The sequence below is a fragment of the Podarcis erhardii genome (genome assembly GCF_964252035.2).
Source record: "Podarcis erhardii genome assembly, chromosome: 10".
Classification (NCBI taxonomy): Eukaryota; Metazoa; Chordata; class Lepidosauria; order Squamata; family Lacertidae; genus Podarcis; species Podarcis erhardii.
The window spans coordinates 14,245,343-14,272,876 of record NC_138500.1 but is presented as its reverse complement, the minus strand read 5'-3'; the positions used below and the strand labels follow the sequence as shown (position 1 = coordinate 14,272,876).

The window sequence follows — 27,534 nt, the reverse complement described above, 5'->3', positions numbered from 1 at the left end:
AGTTGGCAAGGTTCAGATGCTTCACAGAACTCTTCAGCACTTCTGTTTCGTTAGATTTTTGTCCAGCCCTTCCTTCCAAAGGAACTCAGTATTTTTTAAAAAAAATTAAACAAACTCTAAACGTTTCAAAAGCAAACAAAATATTATCACAACTGAAAACACAAGCTACATCTAACAAATAGTAACAACTGACGCAAGATGTTATATGATGACTGCTGACTTGGATGGGTTTTTATTATTATTATTATTATTAGAAAAGCAGGATTCTTTATTTAGGAATCTGCTCCATATTGCACAGAAAATCTCTGAGAGGATTTGCAACACCCTAAAAAGAAAATCACAAATAATACACAAAGTACAAGCAAAGGAATCCACATGTTAAAAGTCCCACAGATTACAATTACATAAGTATCTCTTTAAACGTAAATAGAAACCAAAGCAGAAAACATGTGGGGAATAACATAGACCCGAAATACAGAAATTCCAGAGAGAACCACTTCTACCTACTAATTATGCCAAGCATGTATTTATAGGGAGTAGTATTGCTCTCTCCTCTGCTGCTCTCGCTCTCAAATGAAGCTCAGGCTAAAAAAAGAGAAAAGGCTAGCTCTCCCCACCCCTGGACCTCCCTGCTCTCACCAGGGAACACCCACAGTCATTCCCATAACAGCACCATGTGCAAAGTGCCCTGACAATTGCAGCAACTCAGAAGGGCGATTTGCAGAGCGACTGTTTTATCTCTCCATGGGATGGGACTGGGAGGCATTAGATCGGCTCAGGATCATGATAACCAGGGCCTCCCCTACCATTAGCCAAAGTGAAGCGACCTGCCTTAAGCAGAAGATGCTGAGGAGTGTGGGTGACAGCCCCCGCTACTGTTCTTCCTGAGTGCCCCCACCCCAAGATGTTCCTCTGTAGGAAAACAGAGGTGTGAATGTCATATGGTCGGTCTGTCCCCCCCTGTATAGTTAAAGCTATGGTTTTCCCAGTAGTGATGCATGGAAGTGAGAGCTGGACCATAAAGAAGGCTGATCGCTGAAGAAATAATGCTTTTGAGTTATGGCGCTGGAGGAGACTCTTGAGAGTCCCATGGACTGGAAGAAGATCAAACCTCTCCACTCTGAAGGAAATCAGCCCTGAGTGCTCACTGGAAGGACAGATCCTGAAGCTGAGGCGCCAAGACTTTGGCCACCTCATGAGAAGAGAAGACTCCCTGGAAAAGACCCTGATGTTGGGAAAGATGGAGGGCACAAGGAGAAGGGGATGACAGAGGACAAGATGGTTGGACAGCGTTCTCAAAGCTACCAGCATGAGTTTGAACAACCTGCAGGAGGCAGTGGAAGACAGGAGTGCCTGGCGTGCTCTGGTCCATGGGGTCACGAAGAGTCGAACATGACTAAACGACTAAACAACAAAAAACTAGCATTTTGCTTCAGGTGCGGTGGAGAATGTCCCCCTCTTGCCAGAAAGATTCAGCTGCCAGCCCAGTGGCAGCAAAACGTCTTACTCGGTAATAATAATAATAATAATAATAATAATAATAATACTTTTATTTATACCCTGCCCTCCCCAGCCAGAGCCGGGCTCAGGGCAGCTAACACCAGTAAAATTACAATAAAAATATAAGGGGGAGGGGAACCAATTTAAAATACAGGTTAAAATACAATTTAAAATGCAGCCTCATTTTAAATGTAGCCCACAGATCAAAACCATAAGGGGAGGGAAACATAAGGGTCAGACTGAGTCCAAACCAAAGGCCAGGTGGAACAGCTCTGTCTTGCAGGCCCTGCGGAAAGATGTCAAGTCCTGCAGGGCCCTAGTCTCTTGTGACAGAGTGTTCCACCAAGTCGGGGCCAGTACTGAAAAGGCCCTGGCCCTAGTTGAGACCAATCTAACTACCTTGCGACTTGGGACCTCCAAGGTGTTGTCATTTGTGGCCCTTAAGGTCCTCTGCGGGGCATACCAGGTAGGTACGTGGGTCCTAGGTAGAACCTCCTCATTCAGATGCAGTGTACCTTACAGCCCTAGATGCAACTAGGGCTGTATCTAATAAGGGGTGGGTATCTCTTTTAGAGGCAGAGGAGGTGCTTTGCATGCAAAATTTCCCCAGCTCACTCCGTGGCATCTCCAAGGAGGGAGAGGAGAGTCCCCTGACAGAAATCCTGGACGGTCACTGCAGGTCAGTGTAGAAGGACTGAGCTAGATAGAGACTGATGTGGAGAGCCAGTGTGGTGTAGTGGTTAAGAGTGGTGGACTTGTAATCTGGTGAACCGGGTTCACTTCCCCGCTCCTCCAATGAGGGCGCCAGATATTGCTGGACTCCATTTCCAATCATCCCTGGCCATGCTGGCTGGGGGTGATGGAAGTTGAGGAGTCCAGCAAAATCTGGAAGGCTGCGCTTGGTGTATGCTATCAAGCCAATTCTTACAAGCTGCCTGGGGCAAATCACTGCTTCAGATCCTAAAACCTGTCTACGTTTTCATGCACAAGCAAAGCGTTTGTGCAAGCGGGATTAAATAGGGGATGCGAAAGTTACTGCAGCCAAGAGCTAGGTGGGCCTGCACTCACACATGTATACTACAGCCTCAAAGGCTTTGCTGGATCAAAACAAATGTTTTTCTGCCTAAGCCAAGACCAGCTTTCCACGTGCTTCGAATTGACTGCTTTTTTCACGGAGGGAAGTGGCATTGCTGTTGCCGGAGAGCGCTGACTTTTTCCTGTGGACAATTTGAATCTAAACAACTACTCATGAGTAGAACGGAAAATTGGATTTACAAAAGTCTTAATTTGGTACCGAAACGGGAAGGTTTCAAACAGGAAGTCCGCCTTCCCCTTTTGTAAATAGATTGAAGCAAAGAAGCTGCAAGCTAAGGTCTTGGAAAGTCGTATGTAAAGGATTAAACTTCCATCAATTAAAATCATTAAACCCCCCTTGGAAGAAGGAGAAGAGGGGGGGAGTTTTGGATCGTGTAAGCCTGCAGGAGAGAGTGATAAAAATTAAATTACCACTGCTCTGAACCTGGTAACGGGCTGCCAGTAGATTGACGTTTTGGGAGAGTTCATTGACTGTGAATAAAACATGTTGACAGCTAGTTAAATAAGAGAAATATATTGTTTCCATTGCCCTCTTCTGCGTTTAAAAAGGAGGAAAAGTAATTGAAAATGGAAACTAACTTTACTTTTGGAACTGTGCTTGAAAGGATTGATACAAGTGGAGACTGTTTCCCTCTAGAGGAAGCTTTTGAAACTGTTACAAGAGTGGAATCTACAGCTGCAGGATAAGAACTGTGAGAATCAAGGATTGACCTTGGACCATTTAAGAATGTCAACAAGAGAAGCTTTAGTGACTGCATTATGCAAGATAAGCTATTCGCTGGAACAGCTTCACAAAAAGATGGATGTTATGGCTACTAAAATTGACAACTTGGGACAAAAAGTGATTAATTTGGGACAAAAAGTGAGCACCAATACAGAAATCATTCAGGATTTGCTACAGGAATTTACTTTAGCAGAACAAAATGTGGAGGAGAAGGAGAAAGTTGTTGTTGTCGAACCTAAAGTAATACAAGTGGGAGCCTCAGCCTTACAGAGGCAAACTGAGGACTATAAGTTGAGGCCTTTTATGATTGAATCTAGAAAAAGTCAGATTTTGAGGATCAGAGCCTGGCTTGGACTGGAGAAGGAAAGCTGGAAAGATCCCTCCATGCAGGGATTAAATGACTTTTGGGACATGGACTTGGGCCAGGAGGATACTGGAGTTCCAGGGGCCTTTGGATTTGGAGGAATCTTGAAACATGTCCTGAAATACTTCATGGATTTTAGCTTTAACTATGGAAATTTGGCTGACCTGTCGAGAAGGAACAAAAGTATTGTTAGGTCAGAGTTCTCCTGAGTTCTGCTCTATAGCATCAAAGAATATGAAGAAGACCTGCAGAAAGGACTTGGAAAAGAGTTAAGAGCCTCGGACATAAGATCTCCAGGTTGATGGACTGTATGGAGTTGACGGAAGTGACTGGCAGAGTCCGAGACCAGGGAGAGGAGATGGTGGAAGAAGATTGGAAAATTTAAAAACTATATATATAAATATTGTAAAATTAATGAGTGATAGAAAAATGTTGGAATGAAATTTTATGGCCTTAGTAGAAATTTTATGAGGAGTTAAGTTTAAATAAGTATACTAGTTTTAATGGAAATAAGATTAAAAATATGTTAAGACATCTATATGATAGAAAATAGAGAAAGATGGAAAGGAATTGCTGAAACAATTAATGGAAGTGGAATACAAAGAGGGAGGTGAGAGGAGGTCGATGAAACAAGGGAATGAAAGATAGAGTATGGAAAAGGTATGATGTATGTTTTTAAATTGTTTTGGTTTTGCTTTGTTTTGTTTATTGTGTTTAGTTTAATGTGTTAAGGTTGTGTTTTGTATTGTTTATATATTGTATTGTGTTGTTTTTTCTCTTTTTTGTTTTCTTTCTCTTCTTTCTTTTCTGTAAGCTTTAAAAGTAATAAAATGTTATTATTATTTTTTTAAAAAGACCAGCTTTCCACATGCAGGTTAGCCACTGCATTGTGAAATAGCTTGCGTGTGTGAATGGGATGACCCAAATGACCATTGCTAGGACTTGCATGTAGCCTCCTAAGCAGGCATGTTTCCATTCTACCATGTTCTCGTTGCATTCAGTGCCGTTTCCATTCCACTGCAGTTCGTCTTAGGCAAAAAACCTGCATTCTTAATCTCGCTGTCCACTATGGCAAAATGGCTTGATTTGTGCAAGTTACATTGTCTTTGTGTTATTGCACCCCTTTCAACACAACGCAAAGGAAGCACAATGCAGATCTGGGGTCGGGTTGGGGAACACAATCAACTCTGTACCGTTTGCAGACTGAAAGCAACACCACAGAAAATACTGTTCATATTCCCTGCACTGATTTCTGCTCTGGTAACAACAACAACTTATTTATACCCCGCCCATTAGGCTGGGTTTCGCCAGCCACTTGGGCGGCTTCCAACAGAATATTAAAATACAATAACCTATGAAACATTAAAAGCTTCCCTAAACAGGGCTGCCTTCAGAGAGAATAAGCCAACATCTACTTCCCTTTCTATTTTCTTCAGAATTCTCCAACATGCCTTGTAAGTCATTCTTCCTCTTCATCCAATTGTCAAGTTCTAAAAATCTCTATAAATATCATGAATGGTGTGGAGGGGGAAAAAACAAGGAGGAACCTCTTGCACTTATAAAACTGCAGCTAAATGAGACAAAATGCCCTTCTAATCCACTTTCCAATAATGACCATCCAAATGCCTCTGGGGCTCCCACAAGGAGGGCACAAAGGCAAGTGTTATAATTTAGCTTTATGCTTGTTTTAAATATTTGTGTATTATTTGTGCATTTGTGTATTATTAATAATTGGTTTATTCAACCACTTAGAAGTTGGTTTGTTCGATCAATTAAGCAGTTTCTATTTTTTTCTCTAAATGAAGTGAGAGTTCCCATTGCTGCTTGCTTCCCCCTGTCAATAATATTATTTCCTTATTCTTATTTAGTGTCTTCTTTCTTTCTTTGGTGATCACTCATAGCCGAGTAAGATTGTCTTCCATAAACACAGTTTTAACAACGAGTCCGTAAGTGACTGTGGAGGCCAATTCTGGATCCACACGTCCTTCCACAGTGGGGACATTGGTTTCTGGGTGGGAGTTGATCATGGTGTGGACTTGCCAAGTGGTCCTTCTTCCTCCTAGCACATTTCTCCCTTGCGTCCTGAGTTTGAGTGTCTTCAAAGCCCATGATACCTTTGGTAAAGGCTGTTCTCCAACTGGAGCGCTCGCAGGCCAGTGTTTCCCAGTTGTCATTGTTTATACATTTCTTTAGATTTGCCTTGAGACAGTCTTTAAACCTCTTTTGTTGACCTCCAGCTTTACGCTTTCCATTTTTAAGTTCAGAATGGAGTAGTTGCTTTGGAAGACAATCATCAGGCATCCGCACAACATGACCAGTCCAATGAAGTTGATGTTGAAGAATCATTGCTTCAACACTGGTGATCTTTGCCTCTTCCAGTACACTGATATTAGTTCACCTGTCTTCCCAAGTGATGTGTAAAATTTTTCAGAGACACTGTTGATGGAATCTTTCGAGGAGTTGGAGATGGCATTTATAAGTGGTCCATGTTTCACAAGCATATAGTAAGGTTGGCAGTACTACAGCTTTGTAAACAAGCATTTTGGTTTCCCTACGAATGTCCTGGTCCTCAAACACTCTGCACTTCAATTGGGAGAAAGCCACACTCGCAGAGCTCAGGTGACACTGGATTTCAGCATCAATGTTGGCCCTTGTGGAAAGATAACTGCCGAGCTAGGAGAAGTGATTGACATTTTCCAACATTACACCATTGAGTTGGATTTGTGGTGCTGCAGAGGGGTTATTTTGTACTTATTGGTGCAGCACTTTGGTAAGAAAATAAGAAATAAGAAAACCCCTGCTGGATCAGGCCAGTGCTCCAATCTAGTCCAGCATCCTGTTTTCACAATAACAAACCAATTGCCTGTGGGAAGCCAGCAAGCAATACCCAAACACAAGCAAGATTTGTATACCGCTTAATCAAATAATCATGTGAGTGCTTTTCAAATGGTGATACATCTAGGTAACTCAACCCATGGTTCCTGAGATGGTGTCGCAAGGGCCAAATGTAGCATTAGACCTCCCTCCTTGGATGCAGAGAAAGAAATTAAGCAGATAGTTGGTAGAGTATGAGACTCTTAAGCTCACGGCCATGGGTTCGAGTCCCATGTTGGGCAAAAGATTCCTGCATTGCAGGAGGTTGGACTACATGACCCTTGGGGTCCCTTCCAACTCTGCAATTCTATGATTCTATAAAGTACCTATAACTTCCCCTAAACCTGCCTTCAAATCAAGAAGCAAACCACAGCAACCCTGGAGCTGTCATAGTGAATATCTCTTCCGCCATTGCCAGTAGTGAGTAAATCATTGCCTGGAGGCTGGACTACTTGGGTGAACAAGGTTTTGCCCCACCAACTGCTGCCTGCCTTCTTACTTTCAGCAAGTCCAGGGATGGGGTCCTGCCCCCCCTGCAGATTGCCCTCTGCAGAACTTAGCAGGCGAGGAGGATGGAGACAAGACTAAAATCAGTTGGCTTCTCTTCTCGTTGGTTCTGGCTCCACCTACTGTTGGTCTTCCACCCTCCCAATGGACACCACTGCACACAATCCCTGGGAAGGGATAGGAGTTCAAAAGTCACTTTGTACTACAGTGGTACCTGGGGTTAAGTACTTAATTCGTTCCAGAGGTCCGTACTTAACCTGAAACTGTTCTTAACCTGAAGCACCACTTTAGCTAATGGGGCCTCCTGCTGCTGCCGCGCTGCCAGAGCCTGATTTCTGTTCTCATCCTGAAGCAAAGTTCTTAACCTGAAGCTATTTCTAGGTTAGTGGAGTGTGTAACTTGAAGCGTATGTAACCTGAAGCGTATGTAACCTGAGGTACCACTGTATAAGAAACCCATCTTTTAGCCTAGCAGCACTTTGGAACTCACTGCCACTTGATAGTAGGCAGGAGCCTTCACTGTATTCTTTTTGGTGCCTGCTAAAAACTTTTTGGTTTAGACAAACCTATCTAGGTATTTACAATGCTGATGTGTTTTTAGTTTATTGCTGGTTTTAATTATTTGAATGTTTTGATTGTTTCAGTTAATAATATTGCTCTGTTTTTTTTTTGTTTTTTTGTTTTTTTTGCTTTGCAGTTGGTTGGTTTTACAATCTAGCGGGATACAAATCTCATGAAATCAATAAATAGGAAATAAAATACTGCTCTGCCCTACATCTGCCTGGCGCAAGGCTGGTTCAACCACCTTTGGTTTCCTTTCTCTCCTCCCCTCTTTGCTTTATGATTCCAAACTTTGAACTGCATGGTTTCATGCCCCTGATTTAGATGGGTTGTTGTTTTTTAACTTACTCCAAAAAGTGGTAAACCAGAACCAATTAATTTGGAGGCCTTCATACTCATTGTGCTGGACTCTGGACATCTGCCCCAAAGTCCTTACCTGATCATGCCAGTGCCCCAACTATCAGGTTCCAGGGTCATTCTGCCCCCTGAATCTAGAGATTATCAGTCAATGAATAATCCTGCATGATTTAAAGGGGATTGGCCAACAGAACTCAGCCGGTTTTTCTCCTTCTTTTCTCCAAAACGTTGCCTATTTATTTTTCTCATTTTTGTGTGCATGCCTTCCCACCAAAAACTGCATCAGAAAGTGCAAACAAGTGCAAAATCTGAAGAATGATTCCATCCCGGATCTGCAAATTTGTGCATTTCAATCCACAGAATTGCAATTCCTCAGCACAGCCCTACTGGCAGGTCTCTGGGTCTCAGGTTCAAAGATAAGCCCCTACATTTTGAATTGAACAGACTGGAAACTGGGGCAGTTCTAGTTTGCATCGATATTCATAACAAAGGAAGCTGCCTTATCCTGACTCAGACCATTGGTCCACCTAACTCAATATTGTCCACACTGACTGGCAGCATCTCTCCAGGGTTTCCAGCAGGGGACATTCCCAGTCATAGCTGGAGGTGTCAGGGATTGAATCTAGGATCTCCTGCATTCTCTCTCACTGAGCTACAGGTCTTTCCCTCCAAAGAACATGGGGAGCTCCCTTATACAGAGAACACCCAGCTCTATATAGCTTGCACTGACTGGCAGAGGGTCTCTGAGAACTCAACCTGGGACCTTCTCCATGCAAGGTAAGGGTTCTGCCCTGCTGAGCAAGTAACATATAAATAGGCATTTAAAAATAAGACAACAAACAGTGGCCGAGAGGCCTGAACAAGTCACAATTCATGAGCGTGCTAAAAAAAGAGGCTTTTGCAGGATGGAAAGAACAACAGTCCCCTGTCCATTTAAAGCGAAGCTCAGTCAAGAGGTCATCGTATCGTGCATTTGCTCAGCAACACATTCCTCAAAGGGTCAGAGCATTAAATGGAAGCGACAGAGAGAGCTGGGCAGAAGCAGAGAGAGAGAACTTACTTGGACCCCTGGTCAGTCAAGCAATGTTCCTTGTTGCTTCTGGAGCAGGGAGGAGAGAGCTCAACGTCACTGTCAGGGAACAGCCTCCTTTAAAAGGTGGAGACCAGCCCACCGTGTTGCAACACGGCTGGCTTCCCAAATTCCCCTATAACCACCAACGCAAAGGCATTTTCTGTTGTTGTTGCTACTGCTTGCTTAAATGAACTGCAGATTATCGCACGGCTGCTAAGCTGGCAAGTTGCCCGCAAAGTTAGCAAGCCGAGCTATTCCAAAGAAACCACATGTTTCCAAGGTTTCCTTTCCTTTTTGAAAAAGGAAAGGAGAAGAGAAGGCAGGGAAGGAGGGGTGGGATCCTGGAAGTTCTTCAGTCATCAGGTGGAAGAGAAGGTGGAACTGTTCCCTCTACAAAAACAGGTGATCGTCTCATGAAATCCACAGCAAACGGGTGTATTCCTCACCCTGGCTGGAGGCCAGAGCAGAAAAAAACGAGCAAACAAAATTTAAGTAGGCAGAAGTTATTGCAGAAAGACTCACGTCTAGAGTTTTGGGAGCATATCGCACTGCTAGAGTACATTGCGAGTCAGAGGTCATGTGGTTTCAGGAGAGATGCAGGCATGCCTTCTTGCTCACATGAATCAATTGCGGCTTGTAAGATGAAGCTTACTAAATTGTATCTGAAGCAGAAACAAGGCACAGCCTTCTCTCCGGCGTGTTTTAACACGCTGCCCTTGTGACCCAATTGTGGCTTGCTGAGGACCTCAAAGCAAGCTGTGCTGTTCAGCCGAACCCTATCGGAGAGAGAAGCAGGTGGAGAGAATGGAAACGTAGAATTGTAGGGTTAGAAGGGACCCCAGCGGTCATCTAGCCCAACCCCCTGTAATGTGGGAATTGAAGGGCGGCGGCTGAGTGGCAGAACAGCTGCTTGGCATGCAGAAGGTCTGCTGTTTGATCCCCAGCAGAGCAGAGAAGGCCCCGTCTGAAGCCCCTGAAGAGCCACTGCCAGTCAGTGCAAGTCAATACAGGGGTACCTCAGGTTAGAAGAAGAAGAAGAGTTGGATTTGATATCCCGCCTTTCACTCCCTTTAAGGAGTCTCAAAGCGGCTCACATTCTCCTTTCCCTTCCTCCCCCACAACAAATACTCTGTGAGGTGAGTGGGGCTGAGAGACTTCAAAGAAGTGTGACTGGCCCAAGGTCACCCAGCAGCTGCATGTGGAGGAGCGGAGACGCGAACCCGGTTCCCCAGATTACGAGTCTACCGCTCTTAACCACTACACCACACTGGCTCTTAGGTTAGGTTAGGAAGGTAATTTGTCCTGGAGGTCCGTTCATAACCTGAAACTGTCCTTAACCTGAGGTACCACTTGAGCTAATGGGGCCTCCTGCTGCCGCCACACCGCCAGAGCACGATTTCTGAACCCGAGGTACTATTTCTGGGTTAGCGGAGTCTGTAACCTGAAGCATCTGTAACCTGAAGCGTCTGTAACCCGAGATACCACTGTACTGAGATTCCTGCATTGCCAGGGGTTGGACTTGATGACCTTCAGGGGTCTATGAGGTACAGAGACCTGTGATGTGACAATTGCCTACGTCCTTATGCATATTTTATTCACACCACTTTAGAGAACACAGCTGTTCCCACTCCCAATAATTTTGGGGAAGGGCTGTAGTTCAGGGGTATTAACTTAATACAGTGGTACATCGGGTTACATACGCTTCAGGTTACATACGCTTCAGGTTACAGACTCCACTGACCCAGAAATAGTGCTTCAGGTTAAGAACTTTGCTTCAGGATGAGAACAGAAATCGTGCTCTGGCGGCGCGGTGGCAGCGGGAGGCCCCATTAGCTAAAGTGGTGCTTCAGGTTAAGAACAGTTTCAGGTTAAGAACAGACCTCCGGAACGAATTAACCCGAGGTACCACTGTATCATTAATATTTGTCATCATGATCATCATCACACCTAGCCCTGGTCTGGAGTCCTCCAAGGACAAACTGGACACCTCACAGGGCAAGGGTCTGGAGGAGTTAGACATGACCTCCTGAGTATCTCCTGGATGGGTGCTCCTGCTGAAGAACTCCTGACACCCTCAGAGCAGGAGGTGGAGCTGGGCCACAGTTCTTGAGAAGGCCCTCAAACACCCAGGCTGAAGAGCATGTGTCTGCAGCCATGGAGTCAGCATGCGACTTGTGTGAGAGATGCCTACTTGAGAGTAATCAAGTAGATTTCTCTCTTTCATTACCTGCAGCTGTTTTTCAGGTGTGGCCTGGGAGGGCAGAATGTATGAGGCTCTCCTCTTGAGCCTTCTCCAGTGTTGGGAAAAACACAGCCCTCCACTTGAAGCTAATACCTCCCTTGTCACTGAACTCCTTGTGGTATTGATTTTGGACCGCTGCCCACCCTCTTCTCAGGATCAAGTCTGTTTCTCTGTGCTTACTGTGGTTTGTTTCGGTTTGGCTGGAGGTCCAACCCTCCCCTTTCATGAGAGATTTGTATCTCCTAAGGCTGGGCTCCTAGTTCCTGAGGTCAATCCCTGGTGTGTGTGAGACACAGCTTGTTAGGCTTTCGCCTCAGTTGATTGTTCTGTATCCAGCCCATTACTGGGCGGGTGCAAGTACCGCTCCAGGGTCTGCACAGATTTAGATGACCCAGAGAAACAGCTATGGATGTATGCATTGTGATGGCTCCTTGTTCCAGATTTATTTATTTATTGCATTTATAAAGCACCTTTCTCTCTCCAATGAGCTCAAAGTTGAGTACGTGGTCCCACCCCAATTTAATCTCCACAACAACCCTGCAAAGTGGGTTAGGCAGGGTCACCCAGTGAAATTCATGGCCAAGTGAGGGTTTGAACCCTGGATGTCTGGATCCTAGTCAGACGCCCTAACCCCTTACAACACCAGTGGCTCCAGACAGATGCTGAACAAAAGGGAGGGGGAAGCAGAGTCTTGCCTGTCATACGTAGCAATAAAACTGCGCCAGGATTTGCCATGTTCAAATACCGGCATTGTTTGGGTTATTATCTTATCAAATCGCTTACAACCCATTGAAAAGAGCTCTTCCCTTATTATGGTTTAATCTGCTGTGTCGGCAGTTGGATTTTTTTGGAAGGAAGAATTATCTGCAGGGCCAGTTTCAGAAGGTATAACTCTTTCTTTCTTTCTTTCTTTCTTTCTTTCTTTCTTTCTTTCTTTCTTAATAATTTTTTATTGATTTTACATAAAGTTATTCAATTGCCATAATTGTTCCAAAACATAAAAATGAAAGAAGGTTCTTTTGAACCTTCAGACCTCCTTCCCTCCCTCCACTGGTTCCATTTCAAAAAGTTTAACCTTTCTTCCTGCATCTTTTACCGTTATCAGTCTACTATATAATCATATATATAACATTAACCAAAGTTCATTTCACTTTACTAGTGTCATTGTTATCCCTGCCAACGATTTCAACTGTGGTCTTTGAAATGTATTAAAAAGTTATTCCAATCTTGTAAGAATACTTTGTCTACCTGGTTTCTGATCTTTCCTGTCAGTCTTGCCATTTCTGCATACTCCATCAGTTTCGTCTGCCACTCTTCTCTGGTCAGTAATTCTCCATCTTTCCATCTCTGGGCTAGAAGCATTCTTGCTGCCGTCGCTGCACACTTAAACAGCCCCCACCTCTTTCGTGACTTCCCTGTGTCTGATTTGGATAGTAAGCCATGGATTGGGAAACTGAGCCCTGGGATGTGAATGCAACTTCCCAAGCCCCTCTATCTGGTGCTGGAGATCTCCTGCCCCCCCCAAGTCCCCTCCTCAGCTATACCCCTTACTGCTCCTGCTTCACCCTCTCTGTAACTGTCATTTACTGGCTGGAATGTGTCCTTGAAGTGGATTTGCACTTGCTTGCCTGCATGGGGGCTTGCGAGTGGCATGTGTAGAAAAGGGTTTATAACTTTTTTTTGGTACAACCTCATGTTCCTGTAGCTTAGTTAGATAAACCTTTGCCTAAAAACAAAGGAATGAACTGTCATTTCCAAATCTTTTGAAAAAAAGGTCACCCCCAAATCAATAGATCGATATTTGTATATGTAACTGTATAACGTTTTGTGTCATGTGCACAGGAAAAATAGAGTTTGCAAAAATTTTCTAATACAGTGGTACATCGGGTTAAGAACTTAATTCATTCTGGAGGTCCGTTCTTAACCTGAAACTGTTCTTAAGCTGAGGTACCACTTTAGCTAATGGGGCCTCCCGCTGCCGCCGCACAATTTCTGTTCTCATCCTGAAGCAAAGTTCTTAACCCGAGGTACTATTTCTGGGTTAGCGGAGTCTGTAACCTGAAATGTCTGTAACCCGAGGTACCACTGTACTTTTGCAATTTTTGATGTTACTGTGTACCATTTGTGTTCCGCAGCTGCTGATCTTACCAGCTGGATCGGATCTTACCAGATGTGCGGAAAATCCAAAGAGAGGTGTTGCTTAACTGAGCTTCAGTTCAGGGAGTGAGATTGGATTTTTTGCAAAGCATAGCCATGGAACAACAAGAAAAACTCTCAGACCCAGGGGGATTGATTGGCATACAATATGATCAAAATACAGATCAAATGAATGCCTACCGATTTGTTTCTGTTTGTGTACACACCAGGAGGCATTTGCCTCATGCAAAGATGTTCACACCTTGGCAGAGATGAATTAGGGATGCTAATCGGTGTGAAACAAGGTATGAAACAGAAGCATTTCACAACAAGGTAAAGGATATATATGAGTTTTGGAAGTGTGAACACAGATTAAAACCCCAGCGCTGAGAGTGCCCTGCAAACAGAAGTGTTAGCGCAGCCTCAGAAACCTTCAGTGACATGAAACTGAACCCATGTAACATTTGCCACCCTCACCTCAGAAATGTGTTAAATTATCAACTCATTTAAACCAGTGACATAACTGATTTGCTTACTGTTTAATCCCCAGCTAAACCCACAGCACAGTGTCAGTGAAAGGGACCGATAAATAGAAGCCTGGGTTCCTTCACAGATGTTTAATGGTTAACAGTGAATTGTCTCCTCATCAGTATCACAGCCAAACAAATGTGGACCAAACTGAAAATGTGAAGCCAGCATCAGGTGTTTAAAATCTGAATGTTTTAAGTTCTGAAGTTTTAAAACAACAAGGCAGGAGTTGGCTAGAGGAATGGCCTTTTTCCGCAGTATTGCAGAGGCAAGGCTTGGTCACAAACTGTAAACGATGTGTAGCAACCGTCCTGCCTGTTGATCTAACTTTCCAGAAAACTGCGCCGGGACAATGAGCCCATAGAAAAGATGCATTGCAAACAGCATTGTTCCGCTTCCCCATCCATCAGGATGAAATGGGCAATATATTTCTGCTCATTTAAACAACGGCATCTAAACTTTGATACGGAACAGTGATTAGACAAACTTCATATTTTAAAATGGATTCCTAGTACGTGAGTTCAGATCAGTGGCATAGTATGGGGGCAGGGGACCATGGCCCTGGGGGAAATTTCCAAGGGGGCACAACAAGATGCCCCCATGATGAGCTTCCTCATTGAGACTGGAGCCACAGGGAAGCAAACTGCACCCACGCCAGGCCTTTGGGGCTGGGGCTAGGGCAGTGTTGCCTCCTCCTCCTTGTGGCCAGCAAAGGGATGCCCAGGCACAAACTGCCCATGGGCCAGCCAAGAGGGTGGAGGCAAGGGTGCCCCCCAGGTATACCTGGGGGGTCCAGTATACCTGAAGGAGTGTCCCCACCCCCATCGTTCTGCCTGGACACTGAGGTCTGGAGAGTCTCTCGTTGCGAGAAGCCAATTACAGGGAACCAGGCAGAGGGCCGTCTCGGTAGTGGTGCCCGCCCTGTGGAACGCCCTCCCACCAGATGTCAAAGAGAAAAACAACTAGCAGACTTTTAGAAGACATCTGAAGGCAGCCCTATTTAGGGAAGCTTTTAATGTTTAATTGGTTATTGTATTTTAATATTCTGTTGGAAGCCGCCCAGAGTGGCTGGAGAAGCCCATTATTATTATTATGTGCATTGCCCAGAGCGCCTTGCTGCACAATGCAGGAAGGGAGAGTGGGGCGACACAGCAGTGCTCCTGGCTTCATGTTTCTCTGCCTTATTTCCAGGGTTGGGACTAGTTTGGAAGAAGAATCATAGAATCATAGAATCATAGAGTTGGAAGAGACCACAAGGGCCATCGAGTCCAACCCCCTGCTAAGCAGGAAACACCATCAGAGCACTCCTGACATATGGTTGTCAAGCCTCTGCTTAAAGACCTCCAAAGAAGGAGACTCCACCACACTCGTTGGTAGCAAATTCCACTGTCGAACAGCTCTTACTGTCAGGAAGTTCTTCCTAAGGTTTAGGTGGAATCTTCTTTCTTGTAGTTTGGAACCATTGTTCCGTGTCCGCTTCTCTGGAGCAGCAGAAAACAACATTTCTCCCTCCTCTATGTGACATCCTTTTATATATTTGAACATGGCTATCATATCACTCCTTAACCTCCTCTTCTCCAGGCTAAACATGCCCAGCTCCCTTAGCCGTTCCTCATAAGGCATCGTTTCCAGGCCTTCCAGAAGAGAAGAAGAGTTTGGATTTGATATCCTGCTTTATCACTACCCAAAGGAGTCTCAAAGCAGCTAACAATCTCCTTTCCTTTCCTCCTCTACAACAAACACTCTGTGAGGTGAGTGAGGCTGAGAGACTTCAGGGAAGTGTGACTAGCCCAAGGTCACCCAGCAGCTGCATGTGGAGGAGCGGGGAATCGAACCCAGTTCACCAGATTACGAGTCTACCGCTCTGAACCACTACACCACACTGGCTCACTAAAGGACAGGCTCCCTCGATTAGACGTTGGCCAGCAAAGAGACTGACTGCTGCCCAGTCCATCCAGGGGGCACAAAACTTGTCCCGCCCTGGGCGCCAGCGACCCATTCCATGCTCCAGGATCTATGCTCTAGGGAGGCGGGTGACGCTGTGGTCTAAACCACTGAGCCACTTGGGCTTTCCGATCGGAAGGTTGGCGGTTCGAATTGCCGCGACGGAGTGAGCTCCCTTTGCTGTGTTCCAGTTCATGCCAACCTAGCAATTTGAAAGCAGGCCAGTGCAAGTAGATAAATAGGTACCACTGCGACAGGAAGGTAAATGGTGTTTCCGTGAGCTCTGGTTTCCATCACAGTGTCCCGTTGCTCCAGAAGCGGTTTAGTAATGCTGGCCACATGACCCGGAAAGCTGTCTGCAGACAAACAATGGCTCCCTCGACCTGAAAGCGAGATGAGTGCTACACCCCATAGTCGCCTTTGAGTGGACTTAACCATCCAGGGTCCTTTACCTTTTCTCTTTTTTTTTCTTTTTTGCTCAAGATTCAGATTCTTCATAATTCTCCATTTTGTCCACCTGTCTCTAGAACCCCTTTCTTGCCAACTTTCTGTCTTTTTTGTTTTACATTTGCAGTTTTTGAACTCATGGCAAGATATGGCCACAGCTCAGTAGTAGAACATTAGGGCTTATCTGTGCGCCTGCTTGTCCCATGCCTAGAAAGCAATGGGTCTGAACAGTTTTCTCCTTGTGCTGCTCCTTTCTCATGGAAAACCTGCTCTTTAGTGGTATATTGGAGCAAACACCAATCTGGAGAAAACCCAAGTGGCTGTTTGCTCCAACAGAGCGCCAAAGAGCAGTTTTCCCTGGGGGAAAGCAAAAGGACAAGAGGAACTGTTAGCTTACCAAGCCCTTAGCTTAACAGGCATCCCCAAACTCAGCCCTTTAGATGTTTTTGGGACTACAATTCCCATCATCCCTAACCACTGGTCCTGTTAGCTAGGGATGATGGGAACTGTAGTCCGAAAACATCAGGAGGGCTGAGTTTGGGCGTGCCTGGCTTAGGATGAAGAAGGTCCAGACCTGTGCATCTTTGGGTAGGGCTGGGAATATCAGCCGTCTGTATCCTCTCAGAGCTACTGCCTCTCATGGTAGATAGAAGATGGACTCAATGGCCAGCCTTGGTAGAAGGCCAGTTCATCTGGTGGGGGGAAAGGATAAGGGCAAGAGACAAGATGCATCCCTAGCTAACAGGAACAGTGGCCAGGGATGATGGGAATTGTAGTCCCAAAACATCTGAAGGCAGCCCTCTTTAGGGAAGCTTTTAATGTGTAACAGACTACTGTATTTTAATACTTTGTTGGAAGCCACCCAGAGTGGCTGGGGAAACCCAGCTGGATGGGTGGGGTATAAATAATAAATTATTATTATTATTATTATTATTATTATTATTATTATTATTATTATCATCATTATGCATTGACCCGCTCAAAGCTATGATTGCTTGTGGTCAGTACAGTCATACCTTGGTTCGCAAACGCCTTGCAAGTCGAATGTTTTGGCTCCCGAACGCCGCAAACCCGGAAATGAGTGTTCCTGTTTGCAAACGTTCTTTGGAACCCAAATGTCTGACGCAGCTTCCGATTGGCTGCAGGAGCTTCCGCTCCTTGGTTCCCGAACATTTTGGAAGTCGAACGGACTTCCAGAATGGATTCAGTTCGAATTCCAAGGTCCCACTGTATCCTAAAAGGGGCAGTGGAATTAGAGTTGTAGAGGATGCATGTCATAGGAAGCACATTTAAAGTGCATGGCTTCCCTCAAAGAATTGTGGGAATGGTAGTTCGGGGGGGGGGGAATTCCAGCTCCCGGCATTCTTTGAGGGAAGTCACACAGGTGTGCTTTAAACATAGGCTGTGCCTCTGCTCAAGATTACACTCTCCCTTCCTGCATTGCATAGCCTAATGTTTCAAGAGGAATGAATGAAAGAAAAGGGATACAATTTTCCCTTCCCCACTTGCCAGAATTTTGTTAGGAGCCCCACTGTATGGCTATAAAATTATCAGATTTGGGCATCTAGGAGCCTTCCACTGCTATGGTATTGTAATGGCTATATATAATGTATGGTAATGGCTAATATATTTTGTCTAAGCAAGAGCGCTAACTAGGTGTGGGGGAGGAATTTGGTTCGGTTTGCATTTTAGTGCACTTACAGAAACAAAATGTGAACCAAATCACAGCTGCCCTTTGGAATTCACATTTCCCTGCATTTTGTGATGCAGTTCTCCAACAGAGGGGGGGGGCATGGAAAAATGTGTAAATTAGAGGAGAATGTAGCTAAAAATGCATGATAGCCAAGCAAAAACCAAACAAAAAACAGCAGAATATCAGTGGGAACTGCTTGTTAAAAATGTATGCGTTAGACAAAATGCACACTAAAATTCTGCATTATTATTTTTTTGTGGGGGCTTTAAAAAAAATGAAAACTGATGTGGAAACGCAGTTAAATGCTCTTAAAATAGGAAAAATGAGAAGCTGAAACTGAGAGACTTGTCCATCCCTACGGTCTACCACAAGGTGGTGCTGTTCCATGTCCTTTGTGCTTGCCCTGTTGCGCTTTGGAAATGTCCCTGCGAAGAACAGATGTGTGTGAGAGGCCTGAGCTGTCAGTTTAACTTGCAGGTCTCAAGTCTGTTATTCTAATCAGGATACCTACAGGATATAGCAGAGCAGGGGAAGTCCCTGAGAGGAGGGGGGGAGAGGGGGGGGAGAAAAGGCATCATTTGTCCTTTCCCAACTTCTGAAGCGACTTGAATAGCATGGCAAGGCTTCTACACCAGAACAGCTGAAGCCCTGAACAAGAACACTCCACCAAGCAAGTGGGGATGTGCTGCAACACTGCGTTGCAGCTCCCACTTGTCTTCCCAAAATGATCAGATGCATAGGACAGAATCATAGAATCATAGTGTTGGAAAGGACCACAAGGATAATCTAGCCCAACTCCCAGCAATGCAGGAATCTCTTGCCTCGAATCTTGAGGACTCGAACGCACAACCCTTAGGTTAAGAGTCTCGTTCTGTAGGATCGGGGGGGGGGGGTGTGGAGAGGTCAATGAATTTCCTTCCTGCCATTAAGATATGAAAAATGCAAGTTAAGTAAGTCTGGAAACACTTCGCAACTTGAGAGAGAGAGAGAAGGAACCCAGGATGATATTCAAATCCACTGATTAACTAACAAAGGCTTCTTGTTTTCTCCCTGCTGTGGGACTTGAACGCAGAGTATCCTTTCAGTTTCCCCGGTTACCTTGGCGCAAGGAGAGGAACTTGAGAGAAATGCAGAAGAGGTTCTTAACTCTTGCTTAGAGGCGGACGGCTCCCCCTGGCATTTCTTGAGTGAGGACACTGCGCTATGCTTGTTGTCGTGTTGAAGCAGGCCTGGTACCAGCACCTGGCATTATTTGGAGAACTGGGAAGCCAAGCTTACTCCATCAGGTAAAAGGTAAGGTAAAGGACCTCTGGACGGTTAAGTCCAGTCAAAGGCAACTATGGGGTTGCGGCGCTCATCTCGCTTTCAGGCTGAGGGAGCCGGCGTTTGTCCGCAGACAGCTTTCCGGGTCATGTGGCCAGCATGACTAAACTGCTTCTGGCGCAACGGGACACCGTGAGAGAAGCCAGAGCGCACGGAAACACCATTTACCTTCCCATCGCAGCAGTACCTATTTATCTACTTGAACTGGCGTGCTTTTGAACTGCCAGGTTGGCAGGAGCTGGGACAGAGCAATGAGAGCTCACTCCGTTGTGGGGATTCGAACCGCCCACCTTCTGATCGGCAAGCCCAAGTGGCTCAGTATTTTAGACCACAGAGCTACCCACGTCCTCCATCAGCTCTGGTGTGACAGGCTAGCTCCATCAGACTTCCTCTCACCTGGATGCAACCATTCCATCAGGCTGCCTCAGTAGGAAAGATGGCATACCCTCCAACATTTCTCCAATGAAAATAGGGACGTCCCATTCCATAATGATAACTTTACTATTTATACCCCAAACATCTGATTGGGTTGCCCCAGCCGCTCTGGGCAGGTTCCAACATATATAAAACCATAATAAAAGATTTATAAAAACCTTCACTGTACAGGACTGCTTTCAGACAGCTCGGGGGTTGTTGTTGTTATTATTTATTGAATTTATATACCGCCCTATACCCAGGGGTCTTAGGGTTAGATAACGTCATACCCTCCAATATTTCTGCAATGAAAATAGGGACACCCTAAGGGACAGTGGGACAGTCCAGGATCAAATAAGAAACCAGGACGGCTTCACTAAATCAGGGATGTCCCTGGAAAATAGGGTCTGAGACTGAAAGCAGGGCTCATTCCATCAGCTTTGCTGAAAGCCAAGCTCCATTAAGCATCTCCTGCCTCTGCACTCTGCCGGTTGCCAGCAACCTGCCTGAAGTCAAGCAGGTCTGGGTCTCCACCACCTGGGAATCCTCTGTATGTCTTCTTGAGATCCATCATGAATGAATGTCCCATCTACACTATACATTAAAGCACTGTTATACCACTTTAGACAGACATTGCAGACATTGCACTTTAGACAGACCTTAGTCAGGAGCTAAGAATCCCGGGAACTGTAGTTTGTTAAGGGTGCCATGACACAGTCATTGGGGACCCTTCTTCCCCTCACAGAGCTACAATTCCCAGAGCAGTTTAACAAGTAAATCCTCTTCGCAGAGTCACGGGGGTCTCCTCATAACTCTCAGCACGCTTAACAAAGCACAGTTTCCGAAAACGCTGGCGGCACTAAGATAAATTCGACAGTATAACCTATTTAAAAGGGATGCAAGAGGGGAGAATTGAATTAAGACAGATATATAAAAATATGTAATCAAATCAATAGAATCTTGGAAGGGGAGAGAGGGAAGTCATTGAATGCATGGGTATAATGAAAGATGCCTATTTTGAAATGTAAAATTTGAAAACTTAGTAAAAATTATTTTTAAAAACTAAACAAAGCACAGTTCCCAGGATTCTTTGGAGGAAGCCATGATTGTGTTAAACCGGTATCATACTGCTTAAAATGTACAGTGCGGACAGAGCAACAAATGTATTAAGGACTCAGCTACATTAGTCAAGAAAAAGCGCTTTAAACGTGTTATAACACTGTGACACCAAATGGCGCTGTAGAGTTCCGTCTTTCGCCAACGAGGTTTACAACGTGTTTTCCTGAAATGTTTTTTGGATGGTTCTAGATCCAGCCTAAGTGAAAAACGGGAGCGAGCGAAAGCTGCCATGGCCCCTTCTCTCCTTTCTGTTATTTTGTAGAAATCTTGAAATGATATGTGGAAACAATTATTACAGAAACATGTGCACACCAAAAAAAAAAAAAAAAAGCACAAACCCAGAGGCTCAGCTATGATAGTATAGAACACACAGTACTTACAACTTTAGTCATGAAGAATGAGCCACAGTAGTCACCCAATACTCTGCTGTATGTAATATATGTATTCTGGAAAGATCTCTAGAGGTGATTTGGAAAAGTGATAATGACCTACATTTGACGTACAACCTTAAAGCCACCAGTCCTCTTTAAAGTCTGCTTTTTACAAGTCTTTTGTCTCTTGATGTAAATGTATGCTGTTCTGGGCTGCAGGTATATCCTTCTGTTCTACTGACCCATTTTCCTCTTCTCTGGCTTCCAATTCTTTGTCCTCCTGCACCAAGGTTTTGTTCTGTTTCCTTAAAATGAGGAGCACAAGCACACACGGGATGTAGGACACGGCGCGGAGGGCTGAGGGCACACCCAGGTACAGCTGCCTGGAATGCAATTTGGACAGCATCAGTAAAGAGCAGCCATAGAGCACCGTATCCAGAAGTTCCCATGCTCCAGAAGTTCTCCCAAGGAGAATCAAGTCGCCTCCATGCACTGATGGAGCTTAGTTTCATTGGCCTTGTTTGCGTGTTACGCTGAACACAAATACACACTTCTATGCGTGTGCCAGTGTTTGTGTGAAACTGTGTGTTATGTATTCGTTATACATACACCTTTACCAAAGGTGTCATGGACTTTGAAGACACCTGAACTCAGAACGCAAGGGAGAAACATGCTAAGAGGAAGGCACGCTTGGCAAATCCACACCGTGATCAACTCCTGCCTGGGAACCAATGTCCCCACTGTGGAAGGACGTGTGGGTCCAGAATTGGCCTCCACAGCCACTTACGAACTCATTGTTAAAACTGTGTTCATGGAAGACAATCTTACTCGGCTACGAGTGATCGCCAAAGAAGAAGATACATACACCACTTAGTGGCTGTGGCAGCTTCAAAGCCATTTCCACTTGGAAAGAAAGCCAATGACAAGAAACTGCCCCTAATTAAAACTCACAATAGAAGTATGTCATCAAAACACCCACAATTAAAATTTGCCAAAAATGAAAGGAGAAGCCCATTATAACAGGCAGAAGCAGGGGGGGGGATGCTCAACTGACCACCTGGCAGGTGATTTGCTGCTGCTTACTGGGCGAAGGAGAAAGAAGGGCAAGGGTGCAGTGAGGTTAGTGCAGTGCAAACACACCTTCTGAGCCAATTGGGAGCTTTTGTTGGGGCGTATCCACCACACCACTCTCCCTGCTGTCTCACCCTTCCCAGGAAGCAGCAGCAACTCACCAGCTCAACAACTGAAGCACTTAAAGCAGCAACAGGAGATTCAAGTCAAGAGATCATGGGAATGCTTATCTAAACAGATGTATCTTCATGAGCCGGTGGAATGCCAATGCTGATGGAGCCTTTCTTATTTCAGAAAGGGACATCATTCCATGCCACTGGTGCCACCAGAGAACTTATTGATTTGTTACAACTCTCTTGCGGAAGCACTCTCACTGGGAAATTCCAGACAAACCCCCTCCCACATCCAAAGCATAGATGAGGGTGCTGCAGGATTGTGTGTACTAGCCACACCTCCATTTCTGTGGTTCCCATTGACCACGCCCACCCACAGCCATGCATTTAGCAATCATCGTAAGAAAATCATTGGTCCCCTGGAAGAGCACTATGTGTGTGCATCGGAATGAACGTAGTATGCCTTCTCACAGTTGCCAAATACAGTTGTGAGAGGACAGTGGTGTTGATAGGGAAAGTGAAAGGAGGCAGGGCTCCCTGTGCACTCTTCAGATGTGCTTTTAATACAAAAAGAGGTTAATCTGAAACATCCTTCCAGTCTAGAGCTAAAGGGGGAAATTCCCCTATGTGGCACCCAGAATGAGTGGGAAACATATTGGAAGAAAACCTTGGGGGCTCACATTCCAAATCCTTGCCATTCTAGCATTTTACAGCTATAGAGGGGCTTTTGGAAGCCTGAAAAGTGAAGTGGGCAAGGCTGTTTTGGTGGTATGGTGTGGCAGAAAGGGAGCGGGCAGGAAAAGGCTCAAAGACCTCTCCTCTCCCTGCTTGTTCTGAACTCCAGATTCCTTTATATCCCCAAAAGGCACCATACCAAAGAATGATTAGGTATCTTCCAAGGCTTTGGAGTAGACCTAGTCAATGCAGTGCCCGTACAGCTCCCATTAGACCTAGAATGGTCAAGGATTTGGGTGTTGCAGTCCATCAAAATCTGGGCAGAGCCACAGGCTTCCCACCCCTCCATTCATTCATTCATTCATTCACTCACTCAGCCTGATATGTGATGCTGCAGAATAAACTGGACTGAACCCAGAGGCATCAGCTGCATCCATTTGCAGCTGTGTCCCTCCAGATGTTGTTGGAGGCAATTCCAGCCAGCATGGCCACAGGTCGGGGTGATGGGAGATGTAAGCGCAGCAACACCTAGAGCAGGCTTCCTCAACCTCGGCCCTCCAGATGTTTTGAGACTACAGTTCCCATCATCCCTGACCACTGGTCTTGCTAGGTAGGGATGCTGGGAGTTGTAGGCCAAAAACATCTGGAGGGCCGAGGTTGAGGAAGCCTGACCTAGAGGCTACTGTGTAGGCTGCCCTCCCAGCTGCTCTACAATATTCTAGAGATAGCACAAAGCAAGAGAGACAGGGATCTGCCAGCGATACCTGTATGTGTCAGAATCATACATCCGGCAGGCTCCTTCACCACCGCAGCTCTTGGTTCCCCATTTCAAACAGGTAGTGTCAATCATCGCTCCAAAATAAATAGGTGATGGGATTCCAGCTACATGGAATACGACATGAAGACAAGAAGGGTCATTTGGGGGGCTTTTGTAAACAGTACACTGTTACGATGGGGGTGGGTTTGGGGGGGGGTCACACCCAGGCCTGTGATTCTGCACCAAGGAGGTTTACAATCTAGCAGAAGAGGCCACTGAACTGGTCAGACAAGTTTCTTTGAAAAACAAAGGCCCAAGTTGGCCAGCTGAGTACTGCCATTTACATGTCCAAAGAGGTTGCCCTGTTGCCATGGAAACAAAGAAGTGGTGCTGCTCCCACTTCACCTGGCTGACTGCCATGCCATGCTAGTATGGAGAACAACAGGCCAAGCAGGGCTGCGTGTGTGTGTGAGTTTTGGCTGATGCTGGAAGCTGGAGACACAGAGACACGTCTTGCTCTGTGCTGGTCGTAAAGCTATGGCAAGATCCGTTGAAATGTTTATGCTGTGAGCCCCTCCATCCTATGCCTAGACTGTATATATGTGTAAATAGAACCATATACAGTAAGACCGCAATTGAAGCACATTTAACTTGTGTGCATTCAGCTTTATGAGTGTCAGGGAACTGCCATTGGAGCCAGAGGGAGAGGGAGGGCTCAAGAGGGATTCCGGAGAGCATACCGGGAGGGAGAGAACCAGCCTATCTTCTGGGGAAGGAAATCAGTGCAGCACCAGTGGAGAAGGGGGGCAGATGGGGGAATCGGCGAGCTGGCTCCATGACTCCTCACCGGAGACCAGCGGGGAGAGCACGGTTCCTCCGCTGCCCACACCCTCCCTGCGCAGAAGGCTTCCGCGCAGGGAGAGTAGGCGGAGACTAGGCGTCAAAGAGCTTCTTTGCTGGAAGTTCAAGAAATGCCCACTGACGGATTCTGCCAGCGATTGAGACAGCCACGGATGGGTGGCTGTCCAGACAGAAAGGGTTCACCCAGATAACTCAGCCAAGCGTGGCGCTGATTTACACACGAGCAACCCCTAGAACTATTACAATGAGCTTAGCAAAAGAGAGAGAGAGAGAGAGAGAGAGAGAGAGAGAGAGAGAGAGAGAGAGAAATTCAAAAGGGGCAGAAAGGTGATGGTCATCCGGGGGGGGGGGAGTTTGGCTGTTCCACCTGCTATTGCACCTAGTGTGTTTTGACTAGATGCAATTTTGGCTTTAGACGTGGTCCCTAGAATGTAACCTCTGCATACTTTGTCGGCTTTGTTGTTGTTGTTGTTTAGTTGTTTCCGACTCTTCGTGACCCCATGGACCAGAGCACACCAGGCACTTCTGTCTTCCACTGCCTCCCGCAGTTTGGTCAAACTCATGTTGGTAGCTTCGAGAACACTGCCCAACCATCTCGTCCTCTGTCGTCCCCTTCTCCTTGTGCCCTCCATCTTTCCCAACATCAGGGTCTTTTCCAGGGAGTCTTCTCTTCTCATGAGGTGGCCAAAGTCTTGGAGCCTCAGCTTCAGGATCTGTCCTTCCAGTGAGCACTCAGGGCTGATTTCCTTCAGAATGGAGAGGTTTGATCTTCTTGCAGTCCATGGGACTCTCAAGAGTCTCCTCCAGCACCATAATTCAAAAGCATCCATTCTTCAGCGATCAACCTTCTTTATGGTCCAGCTCTCAATTCCGTACATCACTACTGGGAAAACCATAGCTTTAACTATACGGACCTTTGTTGGCAAGGTGATGTCTCTGCCTTTTAAGATGCTGTCTAGGTTTATGAAGTGATCCATTTGTCAGCTTACCATATCCTAAAATCCATCTATCCTGAGAGCTGTAGTTTGCTAAGACTGCTGAAAATTGTTAGGAAGCCCAAATTTGCCTCTCAGAGGTACATTTCCCAGAGTTCCCTGGGAAGAGAAATTGACTGTTCAAACACTCTGGGAATTGTAGTTCTGTGTGGAGAACAGGGGTCTCCTAACAACTCTCAGTACCCTTAACAAACTACAGCTTCCAGAATTCTTTTGGGGACGCTATGGTTGTTTAAAGTGATGTAATAATGCTGTAAATGTATGTTTTGGATGTGCCTGCTCATCTTTTTGAAGTGAAATTTAAAGTAACCAGCACCTTACCAAAAACTCTTTCTGCCAGGGAGTGGAGACCCACACCAAATGACTTCTCCTCAGGTTTTAGGGACCTGGAGAAGAAGAGAATTTTCCATGAAGCCAATAAATGAGAAAAAAGCGCTATCCATCACATTGCTGTTGAACTGCAGCGTTAAACAATTAACTCTTACGCTCCGTTAATCATATGTGAGCAAGGGACACATTTTGCAGCCAAAAGATTCTTCCTTTCCAGCTGCAAACTGATGCTGCAGTCCTATGGCATCATATGAAATTACAATCATATGAGAACTATATTTCAAAGTGGCCTCAGGGAGGGTTGGCAGCATCTGGATGCAGCCCCCCAACTGAATCTAGTTTCCTACCCCTGCCCAACTGCTTTTGTTTTAATTTTTAGTTTATTCGCCATATGATCACAGGGTGGTTCACATAATAAAATCCTGAAAATAAGTAAAACAAAACAGCAAAACAATAACCTCTCCATCTCACAGACACATTCAAAAGGCTGTAGGATATAAATCAGCCAAAGGCCTGAGGAACATTTTCGTCTGGCTCCTAAAAATATACAGTGAAGGCGCCAGGTGGACCTCCCTGGGGAGAGCATCCCACTTCAGAAGCCACTACAGAAAAGGCCCTGTTCTCGTGTTGCCACCTTCAGACCTCTCATGGAGGAGGCACACAAAGAAAGGCCTCAGAGGATGAATGGAAAGTTTGGGACGGTTTATATGGGGAGAGCTTGGGAGCTGTTTCTGCACAGTGTGATCCCATGCTCCAAAGGGCACGTGTATTAATAACGTGACCACACTTCAGAGCATCTGTGTGGCTGTTTCCCACAGAAAAGGTACTTCAACCTGGACTTCAGCTTTTGCTCCTCATTGTCACACAGAAAATCCTCGTCTTTTGCACGGAGCATTATTCGCCAAAACCGAAGGCGGGCAGAAAGATCGTTTTACTAAGCTGACCAAATCTGCTATGAAATATAAACTTCGACACTCTGAGGAGGAGACAAATGTGCCATTCTGAGTCAACAACATCGCAAATGGGACTCCTCTGACTCCCAAGACCTATATATCCTGCTATTCCCACCTCCCTTCAGTTAGTACCTTATGAGGACCATGTAACCCGGCATGGCTCCGAAGGAATAAATTAGACAACAGACTAAGGATAAAATCAAGAAGTACTGCAGCATTGTGCCACAGTTCTCTCTGTTGCACTGGCCCAGGACCGCCGTGTCATTTCCGAAGGCTGAAATGCAGGAGCAGTTTCTAAATACCTGCCAAAACATAAGACGAAATCAGTTAAGGAAGAGGGTGGGCAGCCTGTGGCCTTTTGGTCGCATGCTTGACCTCTGTAAATGATCTATTGAATAGGGCAACTGTGCCCCTGAAGGGAGTCATTTTGGACTCACAGCTGTCCATGGAGACACAGGTCAAATCTGTGTCCAGGACAGCTGTCTACCAGCTCCATCTGGTACGCAGGC

General features: G+C 45.6%; 2 protein-coding genes across 7 annotated transcripts in view; both read right to left on the bottom strand.

The window, feature by feature from the left end:
- LOC309351820 (solute carrier organic anion transporter family member 1C1-like) overlaps positions 1-9,551 on the bottom strand; it is a 32,936-nt gene extending 23,385 nt beyond the window's left edge. For both annotated transcript variants that reach the window (XM_081879855.1, XM_081879854.1), the window contains exon 1: positions 9,042-9,551. The gene's annotated coding sequence lies outside the window, so the exon portion shown is untranslated. The remainder of the gene's footprint in view (positions 1-9,041) is intronic.
- Positions 9,552-21,326: 11,775 nt separating this feature from the next.
- SLCO1A2 (solute carrier organic anion transporter family member 1A2) overlaps positions 21,327-27,534 on the bottom strand; it is a 43,089-nt gene continuing 36,881 nt past the window's right edge. For all 5 annotated transcript variants that reach the window (XM_081879848.1, XM_081879847.1, XM_081879846.1 and 2 more), the window contains 4 exons: positions 27,158-27,327; positions 26,064-26,128; positions 23,894-24,011; positions 21,327-21,653 (listed from right to left, as the gene is read on the bottom strand). In XM_081879848.1, the coding sequence (XP_081735974.1) occupies positions 21,440-21,653; positions 23,894-24,011; positions 26,064-26,128; positions 27,158-27,327 (567 nt within the window). In that variant the 3' untranslated portion in view covers positions 21,327-21,439. The remainder of the gene's footprint in view (positions 21,654-23,893; positions 24,012-26,063; positions 26,129-27,157; positions 27,328-27,534) is intronic.